The sequence below is a fragment of the Dreissena polymorpha genome, chromosome 9 (assembly GCF_020536995.1).
Source record: "Dreissena polymorpha isolate Duluth1 chromosome 9, UMN_Dpol_1.0, whole genome shotgun sequence".
In the NCBI taxonomy this organism is placed as follows: Eukaryota; Metazoa; Mollusca; class Bivalvia; order Myida; family Dreissenidae; genus Dreissena; species Dreissena polymorpha.
The window spans coordinates 16263319-16276533 of NC_068363.1; the positions used below are offsets into that span (position 1 = coordinate 16263319).

At 35.0% G+C, this 13215-nt stretch overlaps 1 protein-coding gene and 1 long non-coding RNA gene across 2 annotated transcripts in view; one reads left to right on the forward strand and one right to left on the reverse strand.

Annotated features, from left to right (window-relative positions):
* The window catches only part of LOC127845532 (mucolipin-3-like), a 13363-nt gene extending 6851 nt beyond the window's left edge, over positions 1-6512 (reverse strand). The window contains exons 1-7 of the mRNA XM_052376539.1: positions 6026-6512; positions 5252-5300; positions 3015-3202; positions 2226-2322; positions 1274-1368; positions 695-803; positions 147-264 (exon numbers count right to left, since the gene is read on the reverse strand). Of these exons, the coding sequence (XP_052232499.1) occupies positions 147-264; positions 695-803; positions 1274-1368; positions 2226-2322; positions 3015-3202; positions 5252-5300; positions 6026-6115 (746 nt within the window). The 5' untranslated portion in view covers positions 6116-6512. The remainder of the gene's footprint in view (positions 1-146; positions 265-694; positions 804-1273; positions 1369-2225; positions 2323-3014; positions 3203-5251; positions 5301-6025) is intronic.
* A 925-nt stretch (positions 6513-7437) lies between these two features.
* LOC127845352 (uncharacterized) lies at positions 7438-12880 on the forward strand. The gene is made up of 4 exons (XR_008033188.1): positions 7438-7589; positions 8821-8875; positions 10937-10975; positions 12521-12880. It is a non-coding gene; the product is annotated as an uncharacterized LOC127845352 (long non-coding RNA).
* The last annotated feature ends 335 nt before the right edge of the window (positions 12881-13215 follow it).

Here is a 13215-nt window from a genome sequence, read left to right on the forward strand (position 1 = left end):
TATTTCGGTGAAAATAACAACAGTTTACAATTGTTGTTTATGATAATTGACTAATTAGAAAGAGTTCAAGTAAAATTAACTTTCTTCAAGTTTATCATGAACTAAGATTAAGTTTCAAATTTACATCATTTTATTAAAGAGCATACTTATGCATGATATCAGAAGCATTCTCGTGCTCTAAGTCCTTCATGACGTCATAAGAATACACTGGCTGTCCTTCGACAGTTGTATTTGTCAAACCATACTTAGGTACAAATTTCAATTCTGAAACAAATAAATCACGCTTGGCATTTGTATTTAACCAGGAAAATATTTACAGAGATACGTTTTCCGTATATTTATCAATACGAATCTAATGACTTGTTGATGCCGATTGTTGGTGTTCAAAATATGTCATAAACCGAATAAATGGGGAAGTTTAAGTATAAAGAATTCCATATAAACATGTATAAAATATATTTTCTCAACAATTACAGGTAAGTATAAGGTTAACATAATATATCATGCTAAAGCCATGCACTGTATTAGGTTTATGGGCAGGATAAGTCATTTGCGCTAACAGTAAGGTCTGTAAGTATAATTAAAATCTTCGTGGTACGCTTCGAAATACAGTGCAACATTCCACAACAGTCATCTTTGTTATTAATAAAATTAAAATAGTCAAGAAATAAATGCTCTAAAATTAAATACTTACCTTTGTGATTCGTGACGTCAGTTACTTCGAAATATTTTATCACAAGTTTCATATTGTCCTGAGAAGTTCTGCGAAATGTGCCCGTAGCTATATTATCGGCGTTGTAATACTAGAAAAGCAACATAGCGAAACTTTAATGCCCGAGTTGCCATGCAATAATACATAAATCTTGTAAAGTATTAACATGAAACGCATGGTTTGCTTGTTTGCATCAAACGTGACCTCAGTTGCGATACTTATGATTAAAATACACAACATATCTTATGAAATTTGATATATTGTAATTTTGTTAAAAAGTAGTAACGTAAGTTCTTATGCTTCAACTCATTTGCTAGTGATTAGCAAGACTATGCAATCCATGAAATAGGATTCGAACTTTACTACCGACCAAAAGCAACCACACATGCCATTTGTATGTTTGTCGACCGCAGATGATGGCATAGACAGGTATCAATTCAAACACTGGTTAATCAATTGGAGAAATTGAATAGTATACTAAATATTTTGATACATAGTTAAGTATGTTTAAACAGCTGTATGTTTTCACGTTGTAGATATTGAAGACACACACAATAATACCTGAGCGACACTGTAGTTTATTCTGCTTTTGAGATCTTCTATATCATATGCGGCAAAAACTCCAATAGACGGTGGGTACGGAAGTGTTTCATAGGCTAGAATACAACATACGGAAGTGTTTCATAGTCTAGAATACAACATAGACAAAGCACTCACGCAGGTTTTCCAGAAACCAACAGTGTCATCCATTTGACATTACGAATCAGTTAGAAATATTAAATATATAAAGATGAAACATATATAATACATACTATGGAATCATATATATTTTTTTCAAAACCTAAAGTCAAATCAAGTGAAAATAAATGTTTAAATATAAATGATCCGTTTCGTTGTGCGAACAAAACTTCATGCGTTAAAACGTTTCTTACACCAATTTAAGCTTTGCCACATTGCTGCAGTACTGAGTAGTTATTATTTACATGTACATTAAAAATCAAATTTTGAAACACGCTCAGTGAAAAGTGGTTTTAATGCATGTGCGTAAAGTGTCGTCCAATAGTAGCCTGTGCCGTCCGCACACTTTCACCCCTTACTGCATCAAAGTCAAGAATAGACTTTCTTTACACGAAAAATATCATTAAGCTCAACGTGTTTTCCCTGATTATGCTTATGCTGTGCGGACTGCACAGGCTGATCTGGGACGACAATTTACGCACATGCATTAAACCCCCTTTTCACAGAGCACGGCCCAAATTTAATGTTTATACATTGCATGATTCCACTATACTTCATGTGGTGGACGCACCAGAAGTTCGCAGCCTTTATTTTACAAAAGTATCTTTTATCAATAGTCGCCCGAAATGGTGCATTGGTGTCTAGCTAAAATAATTTAAATCGCAATCCATCGGATCTCAAAGAATCCTTTATGTAGTTATCTCTACATGGAGTCAGTAGGTATCGGCAACCTTATGTTGTTTTCAAAACGAGTATAATGGAATGTTTCACCTACTGGCGTCCCAGTGTAGCAGCAAGATATGCCTCAATGCGGTCTGTCCGTGTAACACGACCGTGCTCAGTCGGGCCCGACATTCACCGACCTTAAATACCTGATGGCAGATAACGATAGTTTTATTGTTCACACGTATGCAACATGTGATACAATTTGAGCAAAAACTTTCGATTTTGACATCAGGAATATTCTTTTTTTTTTACTTTTTCATAAGTTATCTGTTATTGGTTTTAAAGAGTAAACTCTTACAATGTTTTCTATCAAAAGCATTGAAAAATAAAAATGTTCTGCCCTGCAGATTAAAAGATCGCAGTGGTATGATAGCTGTGGTGTCCGCATTGCAATCGGGAGTAAGACCCACACACTGGGAGCGTTCCCAAGATTTCACGCGAAAGACACCAAGAACTGATTCTACCCAGGATACGGAGCCGGGAGTTAAAACAGTAACTAAATGCTTTTCATTGAACAGACTATTAAGAACGAACTTAACCAGTAAATGTAAATTTGAAATTAACTAGTTTAACAACATTTCTTTGCAATAAATTCGATTTCTGAAAAGCGGTTTCTGAAAAGATTAACGTTCAAGTGTTCTATATAAAGAGACATATTTAGCCATAGCACCAACTGGACGGTCCTCTCTCATGTTTGCAGCAGAGTAGAACAACAAATCTTTGGTAGAAGAAATTACGGAAATTTATCATAAAATAATTAACATTTTCCAGTAAGAAACTTTTATGGGAGAACATAAAGACAGCCATCTGTGTACATGTTTATTGAAAGAGTACTTACAAGAATAGTAATCAGCGCAAGTTTAGCGACGTATGCCAGCAGTAGCAAGAAATGCGGCAGACTGATCCATAGAGAGCCGTTGTTGAATTTCAACGGAGAATATATCAGCAAGCGAATGAAGAACTTGAGCCAACAATGCTGACGACTGTGAGTCTCGTCACCAGCTCGAACTTCTTGTGGCGCGTCGGCTAACAGCGAAACGAAAAACGACCAGAAAAATTTGGTATCGTAGAAAAACTCGAAATTGTAAAATAGAGACTTCTGAATTTTATTTGGGTTAAAAGACCGAATGTGATTACAAAAAATCATTATCTTAACACGTGAACGTCGGTAAATCAAACTTACAGTCGATAACCTAAATGGCAGACACAGGTGAAATCTGAGCCAACGGGTTTTTGTCACTGTGACCTTGACCTTTGACCTAGTGACCTGAAAATCAATAGGGGTCATCTTCCAGTCATGATCAATGTACCTTTGAAGTTTCATGATCCTAGGCCTAATTATTCTTGAGTTATAATCAGGAAACCATTTTACTGTTTCGAGTCACTGTGACCTTGACCTTTGACCTAATGACCTGAATATTAATAGCGGTCATCTGCCAGTCATTATCAATGTTCCTATGAAGTTTCATGATCCTAAGCGTAAGCATTCTTGAGTAATCATCAGGAAACCATTTTACTGTTTCGAGTCACTGTGACCTTGACCTTTGACCTAGTGACCTGAAAATCAATAGGGGTCATCTGCCAGTCATGATCAATGTTCCTATGAAGTTTCATGATCCTAGGCGTAAGCATTCTTGAGTTATCATTCGGAAACCATTTTACTGTTTCGAGTCACTGTGACCTTGACCTTTGACCTAGTGACCTGAAAATCAATAGAGGTCATCTGGCAGTCATGATCAATGTACCTATGAAGTTTCATGATCCTTGGCGTAAGCATTCTTGAGTTATCATCCGAAAATCATTTTACTATTTCGAGTCACTGTGACCTTGACCTTTGACCTAGTGACCTGAAAATCAATAGGGGTCATCTGCCAGTCATGATCAATGTACCTATGAAGTTTCATGATCCTAGGCCTAAGCATTTTTTAGTTATTATCCGGAAACCATTTTACTATTTCGAGCCCCTGTGACCTTGACCTTTGACCTAGTGACCTGAAAATCAATAGGGGTCATCTGCCAGTCATGACCAGTGTACTTATCAAGTTTCATGATCCTAGGCCCAAGCGTTCTTAAGTTATCATCCGGAAACCATCTGGTGGACGGACCGACCGACCGACGGACCGACCGACCGACATGAGCAAAACAATATACCCCCTCTTCTTCGAAGGGGGCATACAAATGTATTGATTTTTTTCGCTTGCTATGCTTGCTTGCAACGTACATACATGTACTTCGATTTGGTGTCGTAAACCAGTTTTGGCGAGTCTAGTGTGAGAACGAGTAGCGCAACAAACGAATATGTCGCTACAAACAAAGCTGATCATTTTAAAGCCTGTAAAAACCATTCAACGCATCAACTGTATTTATGTGTATATACTCTACTCAACCGCGATGAAGAACTGCAATGAGTCAACGCAGTTTGTACCTACGGATAAGATGGGCTTTCCCAAAGTAGTGGAGCTCCGGACAACAAAATACTCGAGGATCATCTAGATTTTGGTGGAAAAACACTAAAATGGGGGAAGAGTTGGTACCAACAAAGCTGACCGGTTTTTAATCCCTTAAAATCATGATGGAAAGCAACAGTTGGTTGTGTATTAATGGTCGGTAAACATTGTTTGTACCTACGGATAAGATTTTTTTCAAAGCTATTGAGATATGGTTAACAATAATTGATTAAAGACATTTGTTCGAAAATATTACGGTTTTGTTCACTCTTTCTTTGGCAAGTAAAAACATTATCATCTAAACGATTTACTAATACATGTAATTATTTCACTAGATAACAGCTGCGTGTCATTTATAAGAAGTAGCACGAGCAAGTTAATTTTATAGCTGTGAACATTCCCCTTGTATGTGATAGATTTATTTAAGAGATAGCAAGACACTGTACATGCATGTATACATTAAACGCAACAACGCACCTTGCGTGCAAGCCGTTAATCAAAAACAAGTATGTCAGAGCACAGTCATTTAAACAGTTGTGTATATTATCTGTTGATTTTTTTCAGGCACAATTATTTGCTATCACCACGTAACCATCAGCATCTAAAGGCTTTTCCTCCACTGACTCACCTTCACGAAGCAGTGGGATGGAATTGGATGCATAATTTACCGAGGAGCCCTGCAAATAGACAAAAAAACTAGTAACTAAGTCGTTTAAATAAATTCCTTTGTCATCATTTACACTTTTTAAACTAGTTTAACTTTTAAGATATTCACTAAATGTCAGAATAAACGCAGCACACATATTTGCGTTGGCAGAATGTTTCTCTAGTTTTATTTAGTAATTACATTGTAATGAAATCCAATTTAAATTATTGTTTTAATTGCTTTTTTACTGTGTATAACAAATCTATGGTGTTATATTTTATTTACAAGCTGCAATCCTAAAATAATGAATTAAACAATGTCAAAATAATCACAACTAGCATTTCAGGATTATATCTTTCATGCCGCAGAGTGAAATATATAACATTTATCTTGTCATCCTGCTAGAGTTTGTCTAGTTACAACCACGGACTCTTGATGTCAATATACGCTCCGTGGTACAACGTACTCGGTTGTGTCAAATTAACTGGACTTTATGTTCGTTTTACTGCGAGATAACGTTACGCCAAACAAAACGTATAATTATACTGTAACTATTTCGTGTAGATGAAAATGCCTATGATATTGAACGGCAACACAAATTCTGAACGGACATAAACAAGAGTGCGAAAACCGTGTCTAGTACTTACCTTGATAGGTTATTATACATACATGAATGTTTACGCATCATTTAGCAAGTATGTAAACAAGCCATTCAGAAACTGAAATTTAGGTTAAACTCGCTAATGATAAACTTACCATCTTATTCAGAAGTGGTGTTTGCTCTGAATCTTCTTCCTCACTATCCATGTTTATCGAATGGTTTGCAGAAATATCGAAACTTGACATAAAACGGTGTCATTAATTTATAAATGTATAGGAAATATCACTACTGATTTGAACCACAATTCACGCGAAATTCATTTCAGGAAAATGTCCTTAACTTTTACATTATTCATCCGAAAGAGGTCGATGATTGTCACTTAGATTTAACCAATAACACATACAGAGCATTATTACAGTCAAGTTTCCAATAACTCTGGGACGATTAACAATAATCCACAAAATAAAAGTTGCTTCACTTAAAGGCATCGTTTACTGGCTCGATAAAGTTCGTTTCCCATGTGTTTTCTTTGTATACAACGTTATCTTCCTGTTTGTCATATGCCTCTAGCCGGTTTAAGTGTTTTACACGCGCTGTGCAGTCGTAAGTTCAAGTGGTTGATTGTTAGTTTATGAATGAACAATATAATTAATGAATAAATAGTCAAAGTGCAATCACTTAATTATAGTTAATACGGTACATATATATATATATATTAATTATAGTTAATACGGTACATATATATATATATTAATTATAGTTATTACGGTACATATATATGTGTATACGGTATTTGAGGTAAAGTATAAGATCTAGTCTTAATTGTTTCCTCAGTGTAAAATGAACCACCGGGTACTTAGATTTATCATAAAATAAAATTTCCCCAACACTCCCCCTAGGTACCATACCCCCATTCCCCATAGGAAGGTTGATTAAGGTATGATAATCCAGAGATATCGATAACATGTTATCCACGTCTTTGGATAGTCTTTATAATAGTTCTAACCAAGATTGCAAGAAAAATACATTTGTTACAAACCGCTGTACATAATGTCTCCATGCACATATTTTTACGTTATCATGACCAGTGCTTTTACAGTAAGTGCGTTTGCGCGGAAAATCCCAAATGTTTAAAATAACAAACAACTTTCATATTGACTGTATATACGCATGTATGAAACGCACATGGTAAATATTGCGAAATAAAGAAATCGCTTACAAGTTCAAGTTGTTGTTTTTTCGATTTTGTACACAAACTCGAGAGTTTAATCATACAAGTTGAAGCTTATCTAGCAAAATGACACTTCGGCAAACGATATGTCCCGTAATATTCACTACAAATAATGTCAGAAATAGAAGGTTTTTTTATTTTCTCGCACAAAATGTAATGTACACAAATGTTTTCATTTCGACCTACATGTACATACTAAAGCATGTAAAACGCGATGTCATTGGTCGAGCTTCACTTAGTGTACTAATCAGATGAAGCGTTTCAAAATAGACCAGTTTGACAATACTACCGCTGTTGCTATTTTTAGATACCATGTGACGCGTCGAATTTCAGAACGAAGCTGAACTTGAAACTTTCTTTGGCGGAGAGTAGCGATGATAATATATCAGTTGATTGTACTTATTTAAATTCAGGATTTGTATGAGCACTGACGTCAATTACGTCAAACATGTTAATAAAGGCACGTTGGTATGCCAATAAATTGATACGTAATTATAATATAAACATTCTTATAGATCTAGACTACCTCAAATATAATTCATAGACATTTTGTGTGTGCAAACACAGATATACAAAAGCCGTATAATACAATAAATAGTATTATATAACAATAATTCTCAATGGTATGCGTGTGTCTTTTTTAAGTTTTCATGGACAATACACAGTGTAAGTGGTGTGTTGAATCAACCATAAGACAAATCACTAAAACAATTCAGTACGTAGGTATGACACTATAGTTTAATTTCATTTTCTTTTAAGTTGAATATATTTACTTTTACAGTGGATGATGTCCAGTATTTAAAAAATCTTAAATAAAGTGACATTAACGGACGTCGCGCAAATTTAACGGTTTATGCATGCATATTGAGACATCTTAACACGTGCATGATTATGGGTCATGAATTTATATATCATTTATATTAACACTCGCTATTGTTTGTATTTTTTTCGAAAACATTATCTTACCCCGGTGTGGACAGCTAAAAAGCTTCTTAAAATTATGTTGCTCCATACACTAACGTACACTCTTTATAGGACGGTACGTTATGACGGATCGAGTTTTATATATGTTACTGCTACCCGCTTTAAATATTTAGCATTGAATTAAAAAAAGATATTTAAAATGTATCGCTATTAATAAGTTAATTAGGTTTCAGAATATTCGTTCCGGAGGACAATCGTTACTACGCAAATTTGACAAGGCAGGCATTCTTTCCAACGTTGCTTTGGCTACCCGGACATTCGTTTATACGCTATTTTGCCAACTATGCAGGACAGACCAGATTTTTGTTCCAATAAAAGAAAGAACCAATGCCCGGGGTGTCAATTTAATGTATGAAAGAATATCCGGTCTGTCAAAATAATGTATAAACTATTGTCCAGTGTCACAATAACGTAGGAACGAATGTGCGGCCTGTCAAAACAACGTAGGAATGATCGAATTTGTTCAAAATAAGGGTAGGAGCGATTATCAGTTAAAAACTACATGTGGTAGTCGTCTGGTCCTTAAACACAATTGTTTATACCCCAATGTCTTCTCGTTGTAGTGGTGTTGCTTTGTCATATCTAGGACTAATTAATGGTGATGTCAATAGAGGCTTTTTGTTCCAGTGGTTCTTATTAAACAATTTAAATTTAAGGTAAAAATTGTAACTTCATTTTTTAAACGTGTATCTCTTACACTGATTGTATTGTTAATGTTAGATTCTGTTTCCTCAGAGGGCCGATGCATCTCATGCGTCGTATGGAGAAAGGAGCACCCAGATGTGACAAGGTGCAGGCCCGTACCCAGGCACTGGGCCCAGGGGCCTGGGCACCCACCCCCAGCTGGCTGTCGAGTTATGATTTTTTAATAATGGGCCAACTACACATTTTTCTCACATAAAAGGGCCCACTGTACACTTCCCCGCAATACAAATGCGCAGATGTCTTTTATTGCCCCTGATACACAAGGGGATTAGCGCTAATTTACTCACCAGTGGAGATAAGCCCCTAGGCTATGTTTTCTTATCACCTGAAATTTCATACATCCCCGATCTGTCAATTACCCATTGTTCTTAATGCTTCATCTTTTGATGATTGGTGTAACACGTCTTTTGATTGGACAAGGAAAGAGAAACAGCGAATGGATGGAACTGATACAGAGGGTCGTAGGTCTGAACGATAATAGTGTTTTGTCTTTTGAATTCAAACCTCCTCTAGAGTAATACCTTATTATACATTTCTGTGAAAACTGTGTTGTAGATGATAAACATTTTATTATGAATTTACTTTGAAACTTAAGAGGAGGTTTGATTTCAAAGAGAAAATACTAGTAGGTTTTATGTCAGTTACTGACTATAACCAGAGTAGTATTTTCTCTTTGAAATCAAACCTCATCTACAGTCACATTTTATGTTACATTTCATAATAAAGGTTTTTTAGTTTTAAAGGTTACTTTTCATTCTTCATAAAGTGTCATACACGTCGATAAAGCATGTCACGCCTTTTTTACCATTTACCCACTCATGTCACAAACTGTTACAAAATCTTGGACCCCCCTAAAGTACGTCACAAACTTACTATTTCGAACATATTTTTAAAATGAATACCAAATTCAAATTTAATCTAAATCACAATACACTAATGACTATTAAACAGTAATAAAATTTCACTTACCAGTAAAAGACCTTACACATTACGAGCTTTTATGACTGTAGGGTTGTTACGATGGGCAGTATGAATATTTATCCTTATGTTTACCTCTAATAAAAACGAAATTATACTAACTAAAATGGAACAGTCCAATAAATTATTTCATCAATGAAATCTGTGTGGAGGTTGTGCCTATTGAATAAGCCGGCCCAGCCAAGTTGCCTATTACACCAGAGAAGCAGTATAAAAGGGCCACAAACTCACAAAATGCCTATTTTTCAGTTGTACACTGGTATGTAAACAGCAGAAAACAAAAATGACTATTTTCAAAATATTTAAGTGTGTATTTAATATTTTCCAATGAAATTTGACATACATATACTTTAGTATACATACAATATGTATGTGTAATTTGGTGGTTGTAAGTTATATAGTTTTTGACTTACATAAAAAAGTTTTTTGATGTCTGCTTGAAATTCAAATTTCCCTGTAAATGCTAAGCACCGCCCACTTGAAAGGTTATGAACTTCTCTCAGCCAATAGCTAGCGGATGACTCAAATCAAGTTTACATGTAAATACAGATTCAAAATTATACCAAATTGCTGTCTGCTCAAACACGTTTTTATGATTATAAACACATTAATGTTATCAGAAAATCACTGGCAGATAAGCCCAGCCCACTAGTTAATGTAGGTTAAAATTGTACCACCGCAAAATCAAGCAAGTGAGATCCGGCTTTTAAACATTCTAACAACACATTCAAGAGATAAGCAACTCGTCTTATTTTGACATAAAACTAATTCAAATTTTTCACAAATTTTTGAAAAATATTTTTTAAATTCTACTTAAGAAATATTCAATAAATTAGACGTATATTTTTTAAATAAATGTGTTACATCATACATGGCCTGACCCCCCTCCCCCATGTCACAAACTGTCACACTTTCTTACTCACCTTCCCCCCACCTGGAGCATGACATACTTTATAGACTGCCCCTAATGGTTAATGCTTTAGACTTCATAAAAGTGCTAATTTACTTGTTATATATCCATAAATTTATAGCATAAAATAATGTTTTTACATGCATTAATATTCACCTTGAACAGTGCCTAATAAAAAAAAAAATCGGTAGGGGCAAACCCTCCCGCACCCTCCCCGTTTGGGCCCCCCAGTCAAAATTTCCTGGGTACGGCCCTGAGGTGACTGCTGGGCTTTCACATGCATGTTCTCTTGTTAAGGTAGTACCTCATTCATTTGTTTGTGTGTGCAAAAACTATTTTTAATAATTTGATAACTGTGCTCATGATTTGTAAACATCATTTCAAAAGTAATCTTGTAATGTTAAATAATGTTTTAATTTCAGTATTTCATAAAATAATGTGATAACAGATGAAGTATAACTCACTTTTTTAGGGGCCTTTTCACAGATTTTGGCATTTTTTAACTTATTCATTAAATGCTTTATATTGATAAATGTAAACATTGGATCGTAAAAGCTCCAGTAAAAAATCAAGAATAAAATTTAAAAAAGGAAAAGAACATTGCCCGGAGCAGGTTTCGAACCAGTGACCCCTGGAGTCCTGCCAGAATCCTGAAGTAAAAACGCTTTAGCCTGCTGAGCTATTCCGCCGAGTACAACGAAAATTTGCGAATCTGAAACAACTTTTTCGGCGTAAGCTGAATAAGCCAGCTTTTCACCCTGACTTGACCTTTGTAAGTGTCCAATAATACTCAAATAAAATATCCCGCGGCTAGGTACAAATGAATACACTTCATTTATTCCATTGGCTGATTTGAGTATAACACCAGAACATTGGAAACATATCCGCGTCTTTGTAACACTGTTTTACTGCATGAAACAATTTTATCTCTAATGAAAAGGCCCAATAGATAGAACAGTTTTACAATCAATTTCCGACATAAATACAGTTTGTGCGTTCACCTTTTATTTTCAGATAATTACCAGCGCAAAAGCGTTTAACTAAAGGCTATGTTGTCATATTTAGTACTTACTTGCATTGCATTTCAACCCGCGATGTTTCGGGTCAATACGCGGTCATTTTGTGAAAGTCAGAGTTTATATACAGTTCATCACCGGAGTTCGCAAAAGGGGTTGCGATCATTGTGTCTTACTGACAATAACGTAGTGACTGTAATGCATTGCATTCCAATCCGCAAGGTATCAAGGTCAGTTTGCGGTCAGTTGCAGAAATCTTTATATAAACGCCGTCTCGTAAACTTTGTGCACTTGAAGTCTGTTTTGATCAGAAAGATACTAAATAAAGATATTCGGCGATATCATTGTGGTATGTCAATCATCGATTTTTAATATGGTTTCAAAATTTGCATGATAAGGACCGATTTTGATAAAATTAATTAGAAATATTTATCCATTTAGACCAGTTTATTAAGCATGACCACAATAATTCGCTATACTATAATTATGCAATTAAATAAGATTCGAGTATTGCCGGCTGACCTATATGCACTCGTTTATTTTCATGTTTCTTGTGTTTTTCTATTCTGTAATTATAGATATCTGAGTAATAATATCACATAAAGCAAAATAAGCCACGAAATCTGGCGCAACACCCCGTAATTGATTTGCTTATGATGTAGCTAACAACTGCGCAGAAAAAAGGCATCCGCTACTTTTTATCTCATAGAGATAACTTTTGATCGTTCATAAACATCGACCACAATGAACGCCGTATATCTTTTTTTAAAGATATTTCTTGTTTCATTTTTGTCAATTTACCAAAGCGTGAAAAGATCCCTTTAAGGTCGTTCCTGCATGAAAGTGCTTCTGATACCACAGAAATTGAGACCGAGGGCAACTCTTACTATGATTATGAACTAGAAGACTACTCAACTCACAAATATATAAGTGGTCATAAATGAATTTCTCCAATGAGGATTTTCCTATTTTTATTTTATTTATGAGCAGTTTAACATTGATGCTTATTCCATTTTGTTGTGTGCTACGATGTTTTGTTCTTCTTCGATGTTGTTCTGGTGTTCTATGTATGATATTTGTTTAAGTAAATGTAAAAACTATATATTGTAACTTTTGTATTTACAAGCTCAATTATTGTTTAAACAGTAACACTATTTTAAAGAAATATTTTGCATAAATTAATAAATAAACAAGTCTGAAGGACTATAATCAGAAAGTTTTTGGCGAATACTTTTTTTTCAAAGTAGATCCTACGATTAATTTGTAGGCCCCCTTTCAAAGATGGTACTGTCAGTATGTGCGAAATTACCTGTAACAGCAATAAATTTGCCATATACTGACAGATTTTGAAATAACTTATCTCAAGTTTCCACCATCATATGACAAAGTGTTACGTGTAGCAGCGTCTCCCTGCAGATCACACTTCGTTTGAGGATCAAATTTGGCCATAAAACAGATTGGAAATTCTTGTCTCAGACATCATTTTGCAATATATTGATTGATTTATAGATAAATAGACAA